The 20,071-nt window shown below is 40.8% G+C and overlaps 3 protein-coding genes and 1 long non-coding RNA gene across 6 annotated transcripts in view; 2 read left to right on the top strand and 2 right to left on the bottom strand.

Moving 5' to 3' along the window:
- The window catches only part of LOC114870796 (polyribonucleotide nucleotidyltransferase 1, mitochondrial), a 6,033-nt gene extending 1,629 nt beyond the window's left edge, over positions 1 to 4,404 (top strand). The window contains exons 8-29 of the mRNA XM_029175881.3: positions 1 to 21; positions 133 to 246; positions 357 to 543; positions 725 to 776; positions 903 to 960; positions 1,084 to 1,180; positions 1,263 to 1,365; positions 1,495 to 1,565; positions 1,655 to 1,691; positions 1,774 to 1,840; positions 1,911 to 2,000; positions 2,098 to 2,151; positions 2,374 to 2,483; positions 2,601 to 2,672; positions 2,760 to 2,823; positions 2,921 to 3,004; positions 3,087 to 3,170; positions 3,267 to 3,373; positions 3,481 to 3,536; positions 3,664 to 3,742; positions 3,823 to 3,870; positions 3,943 to 4,404. Coding sequence (XP_029031714.1) covers positions 1 to 21; positions 133 to 246; positions 357 to 543; positions 725 to 776; positions 903 to 960; positions 1,084 to 1,180; positions 1,263 to 1,365; positions 1,495 to 1,565; positions 1,655 to 1,691; positions 1,774 to 1,840; positions 1,911 to 2,000; positions 2,098 to 2,151; positions 2,374 to 2,483; positions 2,601 to 2,672; positions 2,760 to 2,823; positions 2,921 to 3,004; positions 3,087 to 3,170; positions 3,267 to 3,373; positions 3,481 to 3,536; positions 3,664 to 3,742; positions 3,823 to 3,870; positions 3,943 to 4,098 — 1,811 coding nt within the window. The 3' untranslated portion in view covers positions 4,099 to 4,404. The remainder of the gene's footprint in view (positions 22 to 132; positions 247 to 356; positions 544 to 724; positions 777 to 902; positions 961 to 1,083; positions 1,181 to 1,262; positions 1,366 to 1,494; positions 1,566 to 1,654; positions 1,692 to 1,773; positions 1,841 to 1,910; positions 2,001 to 2,097; positions 2,152 to 2,373; positions 2,484 to 2,600; positions 2,673 to 2,759; positions 2,824 to 2,920; positions 3,005 to 3,086; positions 3,171 to 3,266; positions 3,374 to 3,480; positions 3,537 to 3,663; positions 3,743 to 3,822; positions 3,871 to 3,942) is intronic.
- Positions 4,399 to 5,832, bottom strand: LOC114870801 (uncharacterized). The gene is made up of 3 exons (XR_003788429.2): positions 5,679 to 5,832; positions 4,992 to 5,086; positions 4,399 to 4,444 (listed from the first exon to the last, which is right to left on the bottom strand). It is a non-coding gene; the product is annotated as an uncharacterized LOC114870801 (long non-coding RNA).
- On the top strand, positions 5,102 to 13,240 carry ppp4r3b (protein phosphatase 4, regulatory subunit 3B). The gene is made up of 16 exons (XM_029175879.3): positions 5,102 to 5,566; positions 6,110 to 6,165; positions 6,604 to 6,702; positions 6,858 to 7,481; positions 7,843 to 7,920; positions 8,301 to 8,417; positions 8,565 to 8,681; positions 8,846 to 8,977; positions 9,232 to 9,328; positions 9,414 to 9,455; positions 9,773 to 9,931; positions 10,068 to 10,237; positions 10,326 to 10,465; positions 10,569 to 10,714; positions 10,792 to 10,928; positions 11,133 to 13,240. Exons 1-16 carry the CDS (start codon positions 5,425 to 5,427, stop codon positions 11,235 to 11,237), a joined length of 2,361 nt encoding a protein of 786 aa, XP_029031712.1. The 5' UTR covers positions 5,102 to 5,424; the 3' UTR covers positions 11,238 to 13,240.
- Positions 13,241 to 13,530: 290 nt separating this feature from the next.
- cfap36 (cilia and flagella associated protein 36) lies at positions 13,531 to 19,989 on the bottom strand. Of its 3 annotated transcripts, none has more exons than XM_055502663.1 (11): positions 19,642 to 19,989; positions 19,144 to 19,208; positions 18,896 to 18,997; positions 17,589 to 17,703; positions 17,422 to 17,509; positions 16,593 to 16,746; positions 16,111 to 16,177; positions 15,737 to 15,921; positions 15,403 to 15,567; positions 15,172 to 15,252; positions 13,531 to 14,720 (listed from the first exon to the last, which is right to left on the bottom strand). In XM_055502663.1, exons 1-11 carry the CDS (start codon positions 19,745 to 19,747, stop codon positions 14,637 to 14,639), a joined length of 1,212 nt encoding a protein of 403 aa, XP_055358638.1. In that variant the 5' UTR covers positions 19,748 to 19,989; the 3' UTR covers positions 13,531 to 14,636. The 3 variants fall into 3 exon arrangements, with proteins under 3 accessions (XP_055358638.1, XP_055358639.1, XP_029031718.1); XM_055502664.1 differs by having other exon boundaries at positions 16,129 to 16,177; XM_029175885.3 differs by lacking the exon at positions 15,172 to 15,252 and having other exon boundaries at positions 19,642 to 19,987.
- Between the last annotated feature and the right edge of the window lie 82 nt (positions 19,990 to 20,071).

Here is a 20,071-nt window from a genome sequence, read left to right as displayed (position 1 = left end):
TCCCCTGGTACGGACCCATAGGTGAGAAATATTTTTTAGCTTATTTACAAATTTTAGAAACCATCCTGGATTTCCATGTGTTTAGACTCAGCATTTGGGATGTTATTGTAAATGTGATGTTTGTTTTTGCAGGTGCTGTGCGTGTGGGCTTGGTAGATGGAGAGATGCTAATCAACCCCACCAGGGCACAAATGACTTCCAGCACTCTTAACCTGATTGTGGCTGGAGGCCCCAGCAGTCAAGTGGGTAAGTTGGTAAACAATATAAAACCCCCAGTGGAAGCTCAGGGACTTTCTTCTGTTGTGCTGATGATAGCACTATGCAACAGCTTTCTCTCGTGTGTGTCTGTCTGCCAGTGATGATCGAGGCTTCAGCTGAGAACATACTGCAGCAGGACTTTTGCCATGCAGTGAAGTTGGGAATAAAACACACTCAGCAGATCATACAGGCCATCCAGCAGCTGACACGGGAGCAAAAAGTCATCAAGCGCACACCGGTGAAGATTTTCTCAGCCCCAAGTGACATGGTGGAACATGTTCGACAGTAAGAGAAATCAGCAAATAGTTGTTTTAAATTGATGAAGGTGACACCAGTCATGCACAGTGTGAATGTGACACAATGCCTTCTGGGTTTTTCAAAACTGAACTGTATACATTTCCTACAATTGTTGTCCCCAAATTAAAATACCACCTTCAGTAATGTGTATTTTAAATATTCTTTTCAGATCAGCATCTGAGAAGATTTATGGTGTTTTCACAGATTACACTCATGATAAGGTGAGAGTCTGATTCCCTGTGTTTCTTAATGACATGTGTTATTGATTTTGTTACTCCGAGTGGCCATTTTAAAATAACAAATACCTGAACAACAGCAGTAAATATGTATTCGTGATTATGTTTCAGATTTCCAGAGATGAAGCTATTAATGGAATTCGACTAGAAACTGAGGAGGGACTGAAAGGTGGATCGCCTTTGTATTTATGTTCAATAAATTACTTTTATTTAATTTAAAATGTTAATTAACAGACTTTACACAATAAACATTTCTGTTTGTTATATTTATAATCAATTTTTCCACATTTAGAAAAATTCCCACAGGCTGACCCATTTGAAGTAATTGAATCCTTCAACACTGTGAGCAAAGAAATCTTCCGCAATTTAGTGCTTAACGAGTACAGGAGGTAAGCGCTGTGTGCAAGGGAATACATTTTTAATGTTTGTATTTCAGAATTAGAATTCTCATGATGCAAACTGTTTATTTAGGTGTGATGGGAGAGAGTTGACTGCTTTAAGGAACATTGCTTGTGATGTTGACCTCTTTAAACCTCTGCATGGCTCAGCTCTCTTTCAGAGAGGACAGACGCAGGTATGTGAGGAGCTGGAAGCACAGAAGTCACACTAATTTAAAAAATCATGTCACCATATTATGGTTGCAATAAAAAAGGCTGTATTGCCTGTTATGGTGGGAATCTTCACCCATACTTTTCTCCTGTAGGTGCTGTGCAGTGTCACATTTGATTCCCTGGAATCCAGTATCAAAGCGGATATTATCACCACTGCTTTAAGGTAAGCGTCTGTTCACATGCTGGTTTGATTTATCAGCCTTCACTAGATTGTCAGACCAAACCTAAATCACAAATATGATGTTTCTGCAGTGGTATTAAGGACAAAAACTTCATGCTGCATTATGAAGTGAGTATAATTCTTTTATTCTATATGTATTTTAGTATCATTCCAAGGTTAACTTAAAACCTGTTTTACCTTTTAATTTCAGTTCCCACCATATGCAACCAATGAGATTGGAAAGATGGGAGGCCTCAACAGGAGAGAACTTGGTCACGGTTCGTGTGAAAATTTACATTTTCTACATGTTTCTATTGATGATTTATTAATTTTTGTCTGTGTTCTTAGGGGCCCTGGCTGAGAAGGCTCTGAGACCCGTCATACCTAAAGACTTCCCTTTCACTATCAGGGTCACTTCAGAGGTGTTGGAGTCAAACGGTGAGTTTGTGTTGCGCAAAATCTGTGCCACAAAAAAAAGGTGCCACAAAAAATGTGAATATATATCATGGCAGAATTTGTCTTCACCTCCTCCCAGGATCTTCCTCAATGGCTTCGGCATGTGGAGGGAGCCTTGCCCTGATGGATGCAGGTACCAGAAATTCTGTATTGCACTGAATTTTAATAATGTGCCTAATAAATTGGCTAATGTCTATATCTGCTGTTTATTTCTAATACATGTACTAGAAATGGATAGAGTCACATGGCAACTGTAAAATTTATAAATACCATCCCTTGTTGCTGTTCTTATGATGCCTTATGTTGATATTGTCTGGTAACGTGTAGCTAACATGTTGACTTCTGTGCCTTCTAGGTGTCCCCATCTCTTCTGCTGTGGCTGGTGTAGCAATTGGCCTCATCTCCAAAGCCGACCCAGAGAAACCTGCTGAGATCCTTGACTACCGATTACTAACAGATATACTGGTATATTACATAGATTGTGGCCAATAATTGATCACAGTGTGTTTAAGTGTTACAAATAGAAACCGTTACAGTAAAGTCCTGGCTTTAGTATGTCTGAGATGTTTATTTTGTAAACAGGGAATCGAGGATTACCTTGGGGACATGGATTTCAAATTGGCAGGAACAAGCAAAGGCATCACTGCTCTACAGGTACTGTGTCTGATAACTCGAAGCATGTTGAAGTATTTCATTGAAGTTTCTACCAAAGATGAATCTGTGTTATTATTTAATCTCTAGGCTGATGTGAAGATACCAGGTTTGCCTCTGAAGGTGGTAATGGAGGCTATCAAACAGGCCACAGGTAACGTCAGTGAAGCCGCTCAGCTCACACTAAAGATTTGATTAATTAAACTCTGCGGTGATTTGATTGCCTTTGTTTCACTGTTATTATGTTTCAGTGGCAAAGAGAGAAATCTTGGGCATCATGAACAAATGTATGGCCAAACCCAGAGAAGCTCGAAAAGAGAACGGGCCTGTTGTTGGTAGGTTTGGTTAGTAAATGCATGTACATTTTAAAGGTTTAACACGTTTCGTTCTGATGTGTGGTCTTCATTTGGTTTTCAGAAACTGTCCGGGTGCCTGTTTCCAGAAGAGCCCGCTTTTTTGGTCCTGGGGGATATAATCTTCGCAGGCTACAAGCTCAGACGGGTAATTTACGTATATTATCTATTTTGTCATACTTTCATAATTTCTGGCATGCAATGCAAACATTAAAACATTTTGTTTTTCATTTATTTTTTGGAGGAGTAACAATAAGTCAGGTGGACGAGGAAACCTTCTCTATATTCGCTCCCACACCAGGAGCAATGAACGAAGCGCAAGACTTCATCACTGAGATCTGCAAAGATGATGTGAGTAATGAGTAGAGCAGCTGTTTAGTTAAAAAGAAGATAAAAGGTTTGACACTATCCAGAACATCAAATGATGATGCATATCAATATTTCTTTTTGTTTTGTAGCAAGAACAACAGCTGGAGTTTGGTGCCATCTATACAGCCACAATAACTGAAATAAGGTAAACCTGAACTGACAGTGAATATTAAGATGCTACAGAGGAGAAATTATGCATGATTTTATAGCTAAGAGAATTGTTTTTGGGAGACAAACCTCAGCTAAATTAGTTTTTTCATTTTCTGCTTCAGGGACATTGGTGTAATGGTGAAACTTTACCCAAACATGAGTGCTGTCCTGCTACACAACTCACAACTGGACCACAAACGGGTTAGTTTTTCTTCGTGTTACAATAGAGAATTATATCACTGCTCAGATTTCATGACTTTTATTGAATTTATTTTATTTAGATTACACATCCAAGTGCTTTGGGGTTAGAAGTGGGACAGCAGATACAGGTATGTGTCAACAACAACAGGCTGTATGTACACATTCTGGGAGCTTATCCTTAACTGGACCTCTGATAACAGGTTAAGTACTTTGGACGGGACCCGACAGATGGCAGAATGAGGCTTTCACGAAAAGTGCTGCAGTCTCCTGCAGCAACTCTTGTCAAGACGCTGAGTGAGAAACAGAGCATGTCCATGGGTTCAGTCAACAGCCACGGCACCAGCACTGAATTGTGACGCACTAACACAACAGGATGGCATCTGGCTTTGCCCAAAACTGATTTTAAACAAAGTAGATGTTGTTGCAAAATGGTTTCCTGTTCAGAAAATAATCAAACCAAGATCATCAGTTCTTGTCACAAACTGAATTAGTGTCATACACAGTTTTCCCTGATGGCGAAGTAATGGATATAACTGAACTTCAATGGACCAAACTTCAGTTCATCAGTACTTTATCCTACTGACACTGTGCTGCAAGGGATTTGTACAGACTGAGAAACACCAAACGGATTTTCACAAATGATAAAACTGTCTTACTTTTAAGAGTGGTGTCTTGATTTCACATTTGCCACCTCAGCTGACACTGGTGGAATTAAGTAAGAGATTAAGTTTTTTTTTTTCATAACCGACACAATGGTTTGGCTGTTCACATACAGTACATGTATATAAAAACACTGCCTCCTGTGTGGAATCATACTTAGCATTTACTGTGGGAGTGTGTTACCATCACCACCTGTAAAAATGTGGCAGACACAGCGTGTGCAACAGAAAAAAACCCTGGAATGTGTCTACACAGAAACCCATACATTGAATGAGTGCGGTGAAGTAGAAGTTGTTTTTCTTTGCAAAACAGTACTAGATTACAGGATATGCCTTTATATTTTCAGCACCTGTATGGGTACATCATTAGCATGTCTGTGTAGCTTTGAGTTCTGTACATGAGCTGAAAATGTTTTCTAGAAAGCTCCTTGACTTATTGTTAAGATGTAAGTTAAATGAATAAAAACATTAATTAAATTAGCATAGGATCGTATGTAATAGATGATAAATGGAAGAAGCAACTACAGGTTCTATCTACATCTTTGTGCATCACGTCCTCAGCTGCAGGTAAAACATGCTGCTGCCGTTACCTTGATTGCCTTTAGGTGGCGCTCTAAGCGTGTGGCGCTGCGCTTCTGCCATTGGCTGATAGCGCTCGGAGGAGGAGACCCCGCGGCAGTTAGCGCTTGATTGACGTCGAGGAAGAAAAAGAACACAAGATCGGATTACAAGATGGCGGTCTGTGGACGTTAGCAAGAAGGCCGTCACAGTTTTTGTGTTCTGTGTGAATTTTATTCTTTGATACTAGATCTCCTGAGTAGTTATTCACATCGTAAATGTGTCATCTTTATGTAATAGGTTGTAATATTTTTTAAACTGGAATTGTAAACTTTGCTTAGACGTGCATGTTTTATAACATGCGGGTGGAAACGGTTAACAGGTCGAGGGTAGGAAAACACTAGACGGGGTGAGGTGATAGCTTGTTAGCAGCCAGCTAGCCTGCTAGCTCCGACTCGGTTAACCATGTCGGACACTCGGCGGCGAGTGAAAGTATATACGCTAAATGAAGACCGACAGTGGGACGACCGGGGCACTGGGCACGTCTCCTCTACGTTTGTTGAACGACTGAAGGGCATATCGTTATTAGTTCGGGCCGAATCAGACGGTAAGTTTCCAGTTAGCATAGCCGCATTGAATTCGCTGGCTAACGTTAGCATGCTAATGGCTATTTATGACTGAACGCTTTAATAAGCGCAATTAATATGTCTTTAACTTACCGTGGATTGCCCATTTGTTTTAACGCAACTTGAAGCCATTAATTTCAAACTAAACATGTGATATTGTTCTTATACATAGATCAAATCCATAATTTACTGAATAGCTGGTGTCTACATATGCGCGTTAGTTAGCAGACGACATCAGCTCAGTGGCATGAGGGGGGCCTCAAAGTCTAGTCTTAGTTAATCGTACAAACTTCTTAACAGCGATGAAAGTTTATTATGTATGTGTATTCTCACGCAGATCGCTAGAAACATTCGTTGTGTAACACATAAGATAGCAGTGGGTAATAAGCCCATCAGTTACTCCATAATAATCTATAATGATCTGTTGAAGGCTAATGAATCAATCGGGATCTTTGCGAATTGTTATCTTCGGTGATCGTTACCACTAGTACAAAGTTAAGTTACCCAAAATCTTTGTGTTTTAGGATCACTTTTATTGGAGTCCAAGATAAGTCCAAATACAGCATATCAGAAACAACAGGTAAGTAAAGATTACTTGTGGATTAGGTATGAACAAATACGTGACAGATTAAATTTCTCAAAGATTTTTTTAAGAGGAGAATGAAGACTTTAAAGAAGTCGTAATTATAGAGATAGTGATCAAGTGTAAACACTAGAAGTAGCGTAAGCATGGAAACAAGTTACATCAACAGTAATTACAATGCCAACAAACTTTTTCTAGAAATCAATAGCACTGCCACAAAAAAAAAATTGGCACATGGTTTGAAGACAGAATATATCTGTAAGTTAGTATACTGTAGAAAAAGGACTTGTTACCTGATTTGAGTACATAGATATAAGCTTGTATATATTTTGTTAAGCAATTTTTTTTAATTTTAATCTGCTTTTGTGGTTTGTTTGTCTTGTGAAAATGCTCCAAAACATTTTACTATATCTTCATTGTTTCTGGCCTCCCTAGGACACACTGATTGTCTGGTCAGAAGCAGATAATTATGACCTTGCCCTGAGTTTCCAGGAAAAGGCTGGCTGTGATGAAATATGGGAGAAGATTTGCCAGGTATAGTGAATGCTGTTCTGCCAACCTTTTATGCATTGCATTAAAACATGTTGCTACACTAGTGATATGCAGACCTGCTGGTGTTGGATTTTTATTAACACCCACCTAGAATAGAAAGTGGCACATTTTATACTCACTAACTGTTTATTGCTTAGGTTCAAGGCAAGGATCCTGCCATGGACATAACCCAGGACCCCATAGATGAGTCGGAGGAGGAGCGATTTGAGGAGATCCCAGAGACCAGCCATCTGGTGGAGCTACCTCCTTGTGAGCTAGGTCGTCTTGAAGAAATCGCTGATCTTGTTACCTCTGTCCTGTCTTCACCCATCCGGAGAGAAAAACTTGCCCTAGCCCTGATGAGCGAGGGCTACATTAAAAAGCTCCTGGGTCTCTTCCGAGTATGTGAGGACCTGGACAACAGGGAAGGCCTGCATCACCTCTATGAGATTGTCCGGGGTGTTTTGTTCCTCAATAAAGCAGCACTTTTTGAGGTGATGTTCTCTGACGACTGTATCATGGATGTGGTGGGCTGCCTTGAATATGACCCAGCATTAGTTCAGCCTAAACAGCACCGGGAATTCTTGACCAAGACAGCAAAGTTTAAGGAAGTGATCCCTATCACGGACTCTGAGCTACGTCAGAAGATCCACCAGACTTACCGGGTGCAGTACATTCAGGACATCATCCTGCCAACGCCATCTGTCTTTGAGGAGAACTTTCTGTCCACACTCACCTCATTTATCTTCTTCAACAAGGTGGAGATTGTCAGCATGCTGCAGGTAATAATCCACACTAGTTAACAACAATAATAATAAAACGACATTATTTTTCAGAAGGCTTTTATGAAATGGAATTTTCTTCAACAGTTGTCCAGTTTATCAGATGCATTGTAGTTTCAAAGGATTCGCACTGTTAACAATGTACTTAATCATAAAATCCTTTAAAAAAAAAAGGATTGTGAAAATTTGCCACTACGTGATCAGCAAGCAAGGTCTCCCAGAATCACAGCCTTCCCTGTGTCATTGGTATAGTTTGCCATCTGATTGCAAACTACCCAGGATTAAGATATTTTTTATTTTTATTTCAGTTTTTTATTTATTCAGTGTCGTAGTTTCCTAACCCTGTTTTCCTCTGTAACAGGAGGATGAGAAGTTCTTAACAGAGGTCTTCGCACAGCTCACAGATGATGCGACAGAAGATAGTAAAAGGAGAGAACTTGTAAGTTGTATAACTGTCAAGTCTCTGGGCCAGATGCTGGTATAATGTTGTATAGTAGAAACATGAACAGTGTTAGTGTTTTTATGATGATTTACAACCTTTGGTGAACCATGAAACATGGTTCGTTTCATGATTCCTGTTCTATGTTAGACCCATTCTGTTTTCTTAAAATGCCATAAAAAATATGTGTAATCATTTACTGACATTCCTGCATGTTTCTCTTCTGTTCTCTACTAAAACGACTTTGAGGACATCATAAAAACACAATTTCACCACAAATATGTTTTGCCACAATTATTGCTGGGAATAGTTTTTTGGTCTGTGACTTTTTAATGTGTGAATCTGAACAGCCATTTTTTCTGCTCATCTCCATTTCTCAGGTGAACTTTGTCAAGGAATTCTGCGCTTTTTCCCAAACATTGCAGCCACAGAACAGAGATGCTTTCTTCAAAACACTTGCAAATCTGGGCATTTTACCTGCTCTTGAAATAGTTATGGTATGTTTTAAGCATTGCACAAATGTCAATATTAAGTTTGTGTTAATAATAGATTAGTTTTTTATGCATAATGAATTTTAGGAAGATGCTCCAGTGGAATTCTTACGATGTTTGAGTTTTGGGCTCTTGTTTTTTTCCCCTCTTTAGGGAATGGATGACCTGCAGGTAAGGGCAGCTGCTACAGACATCTTCTCCTACCTGGTGGAGTTCAGCCCTTCTATGGTCAGGGAGTTTGTCATGCAGGAGCCACAACAGACGGATGATGTAAGCATCTAAACACACACTCTGCATACGACATAGTGTATTATTCAATATGGTTGTTTGAGTGTGATTTATTGTTTCCAGTGGTATCATCATGAGGTTTTTGTTAAATTCTGTGTACATCTGTGTCCAATGGCACTATTTTTACTGTTTTCTTTTTCTTACAGGACGTTCTTCTGATAAATGTTGTGATCAAGCAGATGATTTGCGACTCTGACCCAGAGTTGGGAGGTGCTGTCCAACTTATGGGTTTGCTCAGGACACTTATTGATCCTGAGAACATGCTGGCTTCCACCAATGTAAGCAAATCCAACATACACAGTAGTTTATAGGTGACAATAATTATAATAAAAGTAGGTTAGTGAAAGATTACGCCTTGATAGTTATTCTACCTCCTATTAAACTGATAGGAGTAACGGTATAGCAGGTAATAAACCTGTGTTTACTAATTAAAACCAAACTGACAGTGACTGTTAATATAAAAACTCCCATTTGCTCCCACTAAACTAAAAGAACAATAGTACTTATCAAAATGTATTTGACTTTCTTTTAGAAAACAGAGAAGACAGAGTTTCTCAGCTTCTTCTACAAGTACTGCATGCACGTCCTGACTGCTCCTCTGCTGGCCAACACAGCACATGACAAAAAAGGTGAGCAGAGGACAGAGACCTTGCATACACTGCACTGGGCTGTGAGATCAATTATTTACTGTTTTACGATGTCATGTTCATTCAGATGTGCAGGAGGGATCAACTAAAATAAACCCAGTCTGTCCAGGTGAGTGTTATTTCAATTACACTGTGTAGTCGTGTATAGCAACAATTTATTTATTAAAAATGTAATATTGTTCTGTTTAGTTTTGGTCTTGCGGTTTAGCTTTATGAACTATGTATAATAGAGAAAAGGCAATTGTTTGGTTGCATCTTTTAATTGTCAAACTGTATCGCAAGATTATATATTTGTTTTCAATTGAAAAGCAAAGAATGTTCTGGCCTTTTTCTTGAAAATGGGAGGAATAGAAAATTGTGTACCAGTACATTTTAGTTGTACTCTTTTGGCATCAAGTAGCTTAGGTATTTGTTTTGCCTGTCCAGACAACTTCCAGACGGCTCAGCTGCTAGCGCTGATCCTGGAGCTTTTGACTTTCTGTGTTGAGCACCATACCTATCACATCAAGACCTACATCATGAACAAAGACCTTCTCAGGAGAGTTCTGGTGCTCATGAACTCGAAGCACACCTTCCTTGCTCTTTGTAAGTATAACAACATCATCCACACGGGACACACTGATTTATTTTTAACTTTCTAAATGTTAGGTCTGGGGTCATCATGCTTTGCACCTTACTGTACATTGCATTTAGCCATAATGGGTGTCTGTTTTTATCCAAGGTGCCCTGCGTTTCATGCGAAGGATCATTGGTCTGAAGGATGAGTACTACAACCGCTACATAATCAAAGGAAACCTGTTTGAACCTGTCATTAATGCCCTGCTGGACAACGGCACCCGATACAACCTGCTCAACTCAGCCATCATAGAGCTCTTTGAGTTCATTAAAGTGGTGCGTTAACACTTCCCCAATGGACATTGTCCAGTTGGGCTGCGAATGGCTCTGACAGCACATTGTTTCTGCTGTCTTTCCTTTTCAGGAGGATGTCAAATCTCTCATAGCTCACATTGTGGATAACTTCTACAAAGCACTTGAATCCATTGAGTACGTTCAGACATTTAAGGGCCTGAAAGGCCGGTATGAGCAGGAAAAAGACAGACAGAGTCAGAGACTCAACAGGTATGTACACAAAATAGTCACAGATGACTCTCAGGTTCCCACACAAGTGTAGTGTTTTTTCTATAGTTAATCTTTGCTCACCAGACAGTTTCTCTTGCTTCAGATATCGCAGAGACGCAAAATCTTTAGATGAGGATGAGGAGTTGTGGTTCAATGATGATGACGATGATGATGACGGGGAGGCTGTGGAAAAGAGAATGGAGGAGGACTTTTCTGACAGCTACGGCAAGTACATGGAAGCCAAAAAAGGTATGCAGCTTAGGTATTATTATTTTTTTAAGTGTGTGTCATTTTAAGTTAGATATTTACAGTCTCTGCTACTGCAGGAGCTGCCAACGGAACTAATGGTGCCAACAGCGGGAAGTCTGCTGCAATCCCACCTGCCTCACCAACAGGCACTCCAAACAACAGTTCAGCTTCCGCTGTCAAAACAGTCGCTCTTCCTGCCACACCTGTTGTAAAGGTAAGGCAGCTGTACAAAAAATGACGAGATCGCTGTCTAGCATGTATTTGTTTGTATTATTATTATTATTATTATTATTATTATAAAAACTAGTCATAACAGACAGATTGTGCCTGAGAAGTGTGCTGGTCAAACAAAGTTTAGTTAGGCATTTGCATTTGTTTGCATTTTCTGAATCGTTTCCCCTCTTACTGTTTGTCTTAGACCGCTCTGGTGGGTTTGGTGGATTACCCCGATGATGAGGACGATGAAGAAGACGAGGAGGAGGAAGAGCAGTCTCCAAGGAAGCGACCTCGTCTTAGCTCCTAAAGCTAACTGTCCTCTGTTTGGTTGTGATGGATGGACACAGTGTTCCTCCCACCTTCCCTTCTCTGGTTGCCTCATTGGTCTTTGGCCTTTTATTGCAACCTCTCCCTGTCACTGAAGAGGCGGGCAAAGACGAGCTCCCATCTTATCCACGTGTTTCGCCCACAGTGGACCAAGATTTTTACTGGAAAGACAGTTTCTTCTTTAAGTCTATTCCTTTTTTATCAACCACCTCTTCAAGGAGATCCCAAAATCTTTTTTCTTCACACTGAGCTTGCAAACATATCTCGCATTTCATCCTGCTCTCAAAGGTCTCTCCTTCCTCAACAACCATCTACTTCTCATCCACCAGCCTATTAACCACCAACGCGCCAGTGCAAATTATGCCAAGGCAGAGTTCCAGCCGTGTTGGGTTGCCATGGCAACAGCAGCAAGGAAGCTGCGGCACTACAGCATCCCCCTAGGACCCCTCAAACGTTCTGACTTGAATTCTCTATTTCCATCCTTCTCAAACTTGAACCAATGAGCTCCAGAGACAGAGGAAACCAAAACACAACTAGCCAGTGTACGACCTGTTCAGCAGGCCAGTCAGGCTAGCAGGACTAGCCGTCATAGTTATAGGAAGCTTGACTGGCTGAAGCAGCGTGTCCCTCCCTGCCACAAAACTGTTCACTTTTGTTGGAGATAGGCAGATGTAGGCATAGAAATGTTCCGATACAGGAGTTGACAAATGAGGAAAAAAAACAAGACTGAAAATTCAGCATTAATGAGCTTAGATCCAGAGGAGCAGGACTCAGACCTTCTAAAGCCATGGTGTCAGTATGGCCAAGGCGTACACCACAGGACAACACACACTGTTTCACACACAGGACTGCGTTGACCAGAACGCCTGTATTTGATCACTTTGTTAAAAAGTACTGTACAGATGTTTTTTCCCTTTGTCATTTGCCCCATTTCTGATTTTAAAGGGTTGGAGGGAAACCTATCCCCCTGTGTATTTTTTGTTGTTGTTGCACAAACAGGTGGGGTCTCTATTAAGTCCAGTTTATTTGATTTAGTGTAAAACGCAGAGACGTCACAAATGCTGGTTTTAAAAATACCATTAAAATGCAGTCAATTCATTTTTGCAGCCAATCTTTTGAGGATGTCTGGATTCCTGTATTATAGAGAATAAGAAAGAAATGTGTGGCCTCGGCTCATGCAGGCGTAGCCCAGCGTTTTGTTTTTAGGCATTTGACAAACCTGAGCTGTTGGTGTGCCTGGAGTAGATTTGATACATACTATTGTTTCTCAAGGTTCAGGTATTTGAATCCTGCTCTCAGACAGATCTCAGGTCCCGACTTCAATTTGCATCAAAAACAAACAGCTACCCACTTTGTGCACCCCAACACCGCTGTCTGGTGACCTAGCCACATTTCTTACTGAGTGGACAATGGTTTGCTTGAGGTGCCAGGGGCTCTTAGCCTCATTTGTAGGTCCAGTATGTTCATTTGATCTCTTTGACAGTTTGTCTGATTTAATATTCTTGTCCTGTCTATCAAAAACTGCAGATCAAAAATGAGTTGAAGGAAAACTTTTCAGTTTTTCTTTTAAATTGAAAATCCATTAAATGTATAAGCGTTTTTTTTAGTTACGATAAAAGATTTAATTTTAAGGTGAATGCAGTGCAGTTTTGAATCAAATGTCTGACAGACGTTTCTCCTGTTGCATCTTCTCTCTGGGTTTCACCAAAAGCACACAGAGGTAGAGGAATGGAATCAAAATGCTCAGATGCACACATTTTAAATTTGCTATGTTCAACTACAAGCAACAGGATAGAAAAAAAACTATTACTTTGCTTTTCAGGAATTCATCAGTCTTTCCTCCTGTTAGTGCCCAACAATAGGACTGTTTCTGCGCTCCCGTGACAAATTTGTACAAAGTGCATTTACTACCACTATCCATTCTTAACATTTGTATGAATTTATTTGATAAGTTTTGAAATTAAATGTGAACCTGATGTTAAACTTGTGAATCTAGCTTTGTTTAATAATTTGACTTGAATTTAAGCAGTGCGGTTCAAACTGGCACTATGGTACGTTCTCTTTTTAAACCAGATGTCATTGATAAAATAACTAGATTGATTCAGATTTATATCATTTTGCTTTTAAAATTATTCTGTATTCAAGGTTTCAAAAACAAAACCTGAGCGATCTTCATACTGCGTTTTTTAAAAGATCAGTCTGAAGCTAATCTGAGATACAAAATATCTGCTACTTTGCAGTTTTTACACACATGCACACACAATCTGTCCAGGTTGTTTCTATAAAATGAGATTTATTATTACATACAGTATTACATAGAAACAGGTGAATAACGACTCCTTGGAGTAAAGACTGCAGACTGGCTGAAGTTGAACCTGCTTTCCTTAGACGATGACACACTGCTTTCTTGGCCCCTTTTTGAACACATGACTTTGTCTTCACAACTTCAACTGTGCTCTTTTGACAAGGATGAACTTGTATAGTTCTGCATATACATATGATTCTTTAGCCACATGATCCTTCCAAGTCTTCGCTGTTGGATGTGTCTACAAGCCCACCTACAGTCACCATTTCCTGCATAAGTCACAGTAGTAAATGGTGCAATAGGATTTTGAACATTTTCATTTCACTACAATACTTGATTTCTGCTGACAACGGATAAATGTTTTTGACTTTGTAGTATGTAGTAAGCAGTAAGCATTTGTTTTTTGTAAAGGAGGTACATCATTTATTTAAAATCCAGCAGATGTCACTGTTCTCAATTGCCATTTTTTTAGGACAGAAGGGAAGCCTCAGACTCATTCCACAATCTAAATATTGTTGACTGGTGTAATACTACGTATATACATCTCTGTTGAAATTTCATTCAGCTTACAGTGATTTATTTAAACCAAAGACCAAAATTTGATAATTGGTTTAGCATATAATTAAATTACTGCAGATTAATCATTCAAATAATGCAAATTATGTTCCTACAGTTTACACATTTTGACACGAGTTCAAAGTTTGGACACTGAAGTGTCACAGTAAATGTGCACACCATAGCAAGAGTGATTCTGGACACCAGGTCAGGTGTCTAGTAATTAAAGTAAAGTCAGCCAGTAAACTCCACTGGAGTCTACTAACACTGGTAGCAGTTATCTAGCCTTGTGCTTTTCCATTTGACTGACATCTGAAGCTCTGTTGCACATAACTAGAGATTGTCATGAGGGCAGAGGCCATGTACTGGTAGCCAATACAATAAGATGCAGACAAGGTCAAAAACGAAGGAAGTTCTTTCAAAATATAAATGGTGAGAATCATCTGGCTGAGGGAAGCAGTGTTAAGGAAGTTGTGCTTAATTACTGACGTGAAGCGAATATTTCAATTGGAAGAGCAATCATTTCTTGATCACCTCCTCTTTTAACTTGTCAGCTAGATGTTTTCTCTTTTGCAGCTTCTTCTTCTCCTCTGGGGAAATCTCCTGTGTAAAGAGATCAAATCAGGATCTATATTAACAGTCATAGACAATATAGTTGTCATTAGCATGGGCCTTAGACCAAATGCTGAGGGAGAGGAAAGCAGAAAGCCTAGCAGGGAAAGCACACTTCTAAACATGTATTACTAGAGAACTAAATGAAAACTCTGCTGTTGACGTTCTCCAGCTGTGCAGAGGTTTTAAAATAATACCAAATGAAATATTCTTGAAGCCTTCCTATGAATTGAAAGCATAAAAACAGCTTTTTAATGAGCTAAGTCAACGTTGAGTCAACGAGAAAATGAAACCTTTTTGAAGTGAAAGTTGATCACATCTTTGCTGCTTATGTCAGTAGGTTTTTGTTGGACACAATTCACAGCAAGAGGAAAGCACTACACACCAAGTATACAGTAAATGAGCACATGTTCACATCAGGCAGAGGTAGCTAATGAATCACCTTCTGTTTGGAGGAGTGATCAGAGTACTGTGGAGGAGGAGTGGTACAGACCCCGTTCCTTTGGGACTGACCCACTGCCTCCTGACAGGTCAGACACAGGTGAATGAAAAGAACAACCCAATAAAGTCAGTGAATTAACACTATTGTCTGACTGTAACAGTGAAACTGTTTTCAGGTCTGGTTTTATGTTTGTGGAGCTTCAAGAAGAACAGAAATAACCAGGGCATTTACCGGGGGTGTGACGGGTGCTGGTGTGGGACTGGCCGGTGCCTCGTCTGATGGGACTGTCTGCTTAGTTTTCTGCTGTTCTTTCTTCAGAGCTTGCAGCTTGTCACGCTGCTGACGTAGATATGCCGCCCTCTGCTGGAGCTGCTCCTGCTGCGATACTGTCAACTCCTGGAGGGAAGCAGACAGACACGTAAATTACACTGTAGTACATACCAGTGTTTCTTGACTTTAGTCCTGTGCTATTGCAGTTTATGTGTATATGAACTGATGTGTCCATGAGCGCGGCGCTGAACTAGGTGTAGGTGATGGAGTGCCTGCAGCCGGCTCACATACTCACAGTGTATGGCTTGGAGAAGCCCGCCTCCTTGTGTGCCTCCTCCAGCCACGTCTCAGCTGCAGTGTGGCTGCTGCTGCTGCGCTGTTCCTTATTTTGAGGACTACTGCTATGTGAGGGCTCACCGTACTTCACTGGAGCTCTCACTGCTGGAAGGACTCCAGACTCCACACTGTTCCTGCCACAATCTGCACAAATCAAATTGGAAAAAGGAGACATACCTATGTTTACTATCTGTTACACATGACTAACAAAACTTAGTGATTTACCTAATAAAGAAAATTGACTTTAGTCTCTCAAACCCTCCAAATCTTTGATTATTAAAACATTTTATTTTGAAAACTAAAATGTGGATAGAAAGATAAAACCAGTAAAACCTCTCTGATCTCCACCACCTGTAGCTGCTGTCTTCCTCTCTTCTTTTATCACAGGTTTGCTGTTCACCTGTAGGGAACCACAGGAATATGCCATAGGTTAAAACAAACACTGCATCAGATTCCCTCAGGTGACTGTCAGTGGATTTTCTGTACATCACTAGCCTGATGGAGGTTATTTTGCAGCTATCCTAGTGTATTATGCACAACAGGAGCAGATATGAGTGTTGTTGCTGGGCCAGGTTCTGGTCCTTCCACCGTTCCATCTACTGCAATAGGAAACTGCTTGGCGACACAGTGAAGCGTTTTGCTTTTTCCTGGCCAACCTGACTGCTCGATTGCTACCAGTACCGAACTCTGTAACACGGTGATGCTGCAGTTTGCTAAGACACCCCATATAAATGACAAGTAATTTCTACTCGGCGGTGACATGTAATAGTTCAGTTTGTGTAGACTGCAGCATTTGTTTGAGGGTCATGTCTTACCTTGGCAATGGTACTTTGTTGTCCGGGAGGAGAGGCTGGGTTTTGGGAGTCCCCATTCTTTGCCATTGGCTTATCACCTTTGGAAGTGGAACCAGTGTCTTCCTCTAACAGCAGCCTCATGGATATTTCCTTATCATACTCCTCTTTTGATTGTCTAAGAACAATGAATTAGAAGAGACATTTTACCATATTCATACTACACTTGTTTGAAACCAGTAATCTCATAATGCATGACGAGGGTAAACTTAATATCCAACTGCTTTAAGGTCTCATGGTGTAGTTGCAATCAGGAGCATAAACAGGTACTGTAGTTGCAGAAAAGCCCTTTATTGACCATGTAAAGTCAAACATGTTGCCCAAAGACAACAGACAACACACGGGTAAATTTGCTATAATGAATAGAAGTTGATTTATATACACGATATAATGATAATAATAATAATAATTGGGGGAAATGGGGAAATGCAGGGAACTGCACAGCCTAGGTAACCTAGTAAGGCAAGGATAAAAAGTATTTTTCTCGGTTGCTGGTTCAGTATCAATCCCTAAATTAGCTGGACCCTAAGAAGCTTAACTGTGGCCACATTAGACTTGGTGTGTTCTACTTTGTTAGGCTTCCAATGGCAAAATCCCATTAGAGAGCAGGGGCAGGAGTCTTTAGAAACCTGGGCACACGAGGAAGGGAAGCTAAAAGAATGAAGCTAATGTGCGAGTCATCCACGCCTATCGTGTATATTAAGAGGTCATACTGTCATCACAGAAATGTGTGGTTCACATGCGTAAGAAGACACTTTAATAATGGGCAAGAGAGAGAGAACTAATGACTTACTTGAGAACCTCCTGCAGAATTTTCATTTCTTGTTGCTGCAACTCTGTCATCACATCCACACCATCTGTGAGACACTCTGGCAGAGCCCCTACAAACACAGGCATACGGTATAGCTTGCAGCAGCTATGTATGCATGTATGTCCTGTGTGTATGTTAATTCAACCTACCATTTCTCTCTTTAATGACCCTGAGGGCTTGAAGCTGCAGCTCCATGTTCTTTTGAACCATTAGTGAGCGAAACATCTGGAAGTCATCTGTAGCTAGAATTGGCTGAAAAACCGACTGAACAACAACAAAGAAAAACAACAACAATATAAAGATCAACAGAAGTTACAATTAGTGTGTAACACATTTTTTATGTATTGAGCTTCCAGAGTTTATTGAGACACACTGTAACAATGTATCTGTACCCATTTGCCCTAATTTCCTTTTTGTAAATTATAAAATTTATATATTGTAAAAAATTACATTGGGCTTTATACAGAAGCCTCTAAATAAAACCTACACAGTAAACCATGCAGGTTAATGCACTGCCTGACGATGCTCTACTTAGTACAACTGGGTCATCAGCTTCTCAGTCTCCACACTCAGCTTCTCTATGTCCTTCTCGCTATTCTCCTTTTTCATTTGTCAGTCTCTCTCAAGCCAAACTGTCTCTACCAGATTCTCAAACAGTAGGCAAGTCTACACCAAAGCACATTGTAATGAAAATATAAATGTGACATACATACTTTGGGTTTCTTGCACAACTGCAAGAAAATGTTTTTATTATGTCTGTTTAAACTGACATAACCTCCATACAATGAAGAGTAACTTCTGCTTTGTGTAAACTTTGTTTTAGGGGAATGACACCTGCTTGCAGACATTAACTATTTATCTCTATGCTAATAAAGACATCCATGTCTCCTTGGGGCTGCAGTGGAATCCAGCTGTCTCACTTTCTTATTATCTGACACAACTACATTTAATTGTCAAACAAAACAAAACAAAAAAATAACTTAGCTCCAGTCAGCTACGCCATTTAGCGATTATTCTTCTCATCCATAATACATTTTCATTAGGAAGGGATCTGTCCTAAATTAATTTTTCATTAAGGTCACAAACCTCTGAGCTAGTCACTATCCCACGTTAAAGGAAGAACAAAGAGTACTAACAAAAACTGTATGATCCCCACAGAAACCTGATCAGGACAAGGATTGCATGAAGAGACAAAAAGGCAGCTGAAAGCCACTACTGGTGCATGCTGCTCGAGCTTGGCTCAACCTACAGCTCAGGTGATTTGAGGAACTCGTGCTTTTAAAAGGGCTCCTTCACTGTATATGACGTAAACCGATGACAAACAGATACCAATGCACAAAGAAAACATTCTGGGGTTAAACAACAATGGCAGTGTGTAAGCAAATTCAGTCCTGGATTCTTCATTCAGGTTAGGTGGCACGCACGGCGGCGTGTGCCAGCAGAGGGCTTAACGTACCTGCAGAGTTTGGGACTTGGCAAAAGGAGACGTGCAGGCATCCAGAAACTGCTGCTCATTGATGCCAACCTCCTGCATGTAATTCTCTAACAGCTTCTCCACCTACAGAAGACGAAGCAGCTTACATCATTCCACTTTGTGTAGTCAGCATTATAAGCCACTGTTGTAACCAGGCACAGAATTACACTTTTAAATATATATTTGCATGTTTTGGTAGCACGATAAATCGCAGACTGTTGCTTACTCACCAATTTTTTATACTGATGATGGATTTCTGTGTATGACAACTTGTTTTCATCTTCGTCGTCAAAAACTGGACGTGACAACACACAAATGTCACTAAACACTCCATTGTATGCATTTATTCACTCACCGAGCTTTGTTGCATCTGTGCTTTATAGCTTTGCATACGTATAACTCCAGTCATTAAGTATGACCCGTTAGCTAGCGTTAGCTGAGTTTTCCACGTAGCTTTGCTGAGCATCTTGCTACTACTGTGGTAATGGAAGACTTCTATACTCACACGTACCCTCTGTCGCTTTTGTAAAAGCAAATGTTTTGGAAACCTAATTTGAAATATTGTGCTATGGTATCAGTGGAAAAGCGTCACCAGTATTAACTGTACGCGAACAAAACATCGCAGTCACATGTTAGCGTCAGCTAGCTTAGCTACTGTGCTCGCGGTCCGCAGACCCAGAGACGGATTCGTGAAGCTGCAGACGAACCAAGACGGAACACGCTTTTACCCGTGCATTTGTTTTCCATAAAGTCCGTGACAGGAATGACCCACTCAGGACTTCCCAGGTACCCGACGATGCTCTCCACCACCCACTCGCTGTCATTCTCAGCCATGTTGGCTGCAGCTGGGGGAAAACGACAGCACCCGCACAGCGACGTCCGGCTCCGCTACAGCGCGAACAAACGCAGCCTGAGCAGACGGAACCAGGCATCTGGTTCGCTGCCACTCACGGACCGGCCTCCATAGCGCGACACAGCCGCGGCAGCCGTGTCCGAGACGGGACGGCGTCCTGGGAGAAGTGCGCACTCATGAATTCGCGGTCGGGGCTGGTGACGCCTGAACGGTTGCCGGGGTGACGGTGACGTCATAGCAGACAGGAAGCAGCCGGAGGAGCCACGCTCGCAGCGGCCTCCGCGCTGCCGGTATTAGTCTCGGCG

The sequence above is a fragment of the Betta splendens genome, chromosome 15 (assembly GCF_900634795.4).
Source record: "Betta splendens chromosome 15, fBetSpl5.4, whole genome shotgun sequence".
Classification (NCBI taxonomy): Eukaryota; Metazoa; Chordata; class Actinopteri; order Anabantiformes; family Osphronemidae; genus Betta; species Betta splendens.
Note: the sequence above shows the minus strand (reverse complement) of the source record. Positions and strands in the feature narration are given on the sequence as shown.

Bases quoted from the DNA above. Each gene is read 5' to 3' on its own strand.
- ppp4r3b (XM_029175879.3), top strand. From the start codon at position 5,425: ATGTCGGACACTCGGCGGCGAGTGAAAGTATATACGCTAAATGAAGAC. The intron at 8,682-8,845 runs GTAAGCATCTAA...TTTTTCTTACAG, and splicing joins AGCCACAACAGACGGATGAT to GACGTTCTTCTGATAAATGT. The intron at 9,329-9,413 runs GTGAGCAGAGGA...ATGTTCATTCAG, and splicing joins CACAGCACATGACAAAAAAG to ATGTGCAGGAGGGATCAACT.
- cfap36 (XM_055502663.1), bottom strand. From the start codon at position 19,747: ATGGCTGAGAATGACAGCGAGTGGGTGGTGGAGAGCATCGTCGGGTAC. The intron at 19,209-19,641 runs GTAAAAGCGTGT...TGTCACGTCCAG, and splicing joins TATGGAAAACAAATGCACGG to TTTTTGACGACGAAGATGAA. The intron at 18,998-19,143 runs GTGAGTAAGCAA...CGTCTTCTGTAG, and splicing joins ATCATCAGTATAAAAAATTG to GTGGAGAAGCTGTTAGAGAA.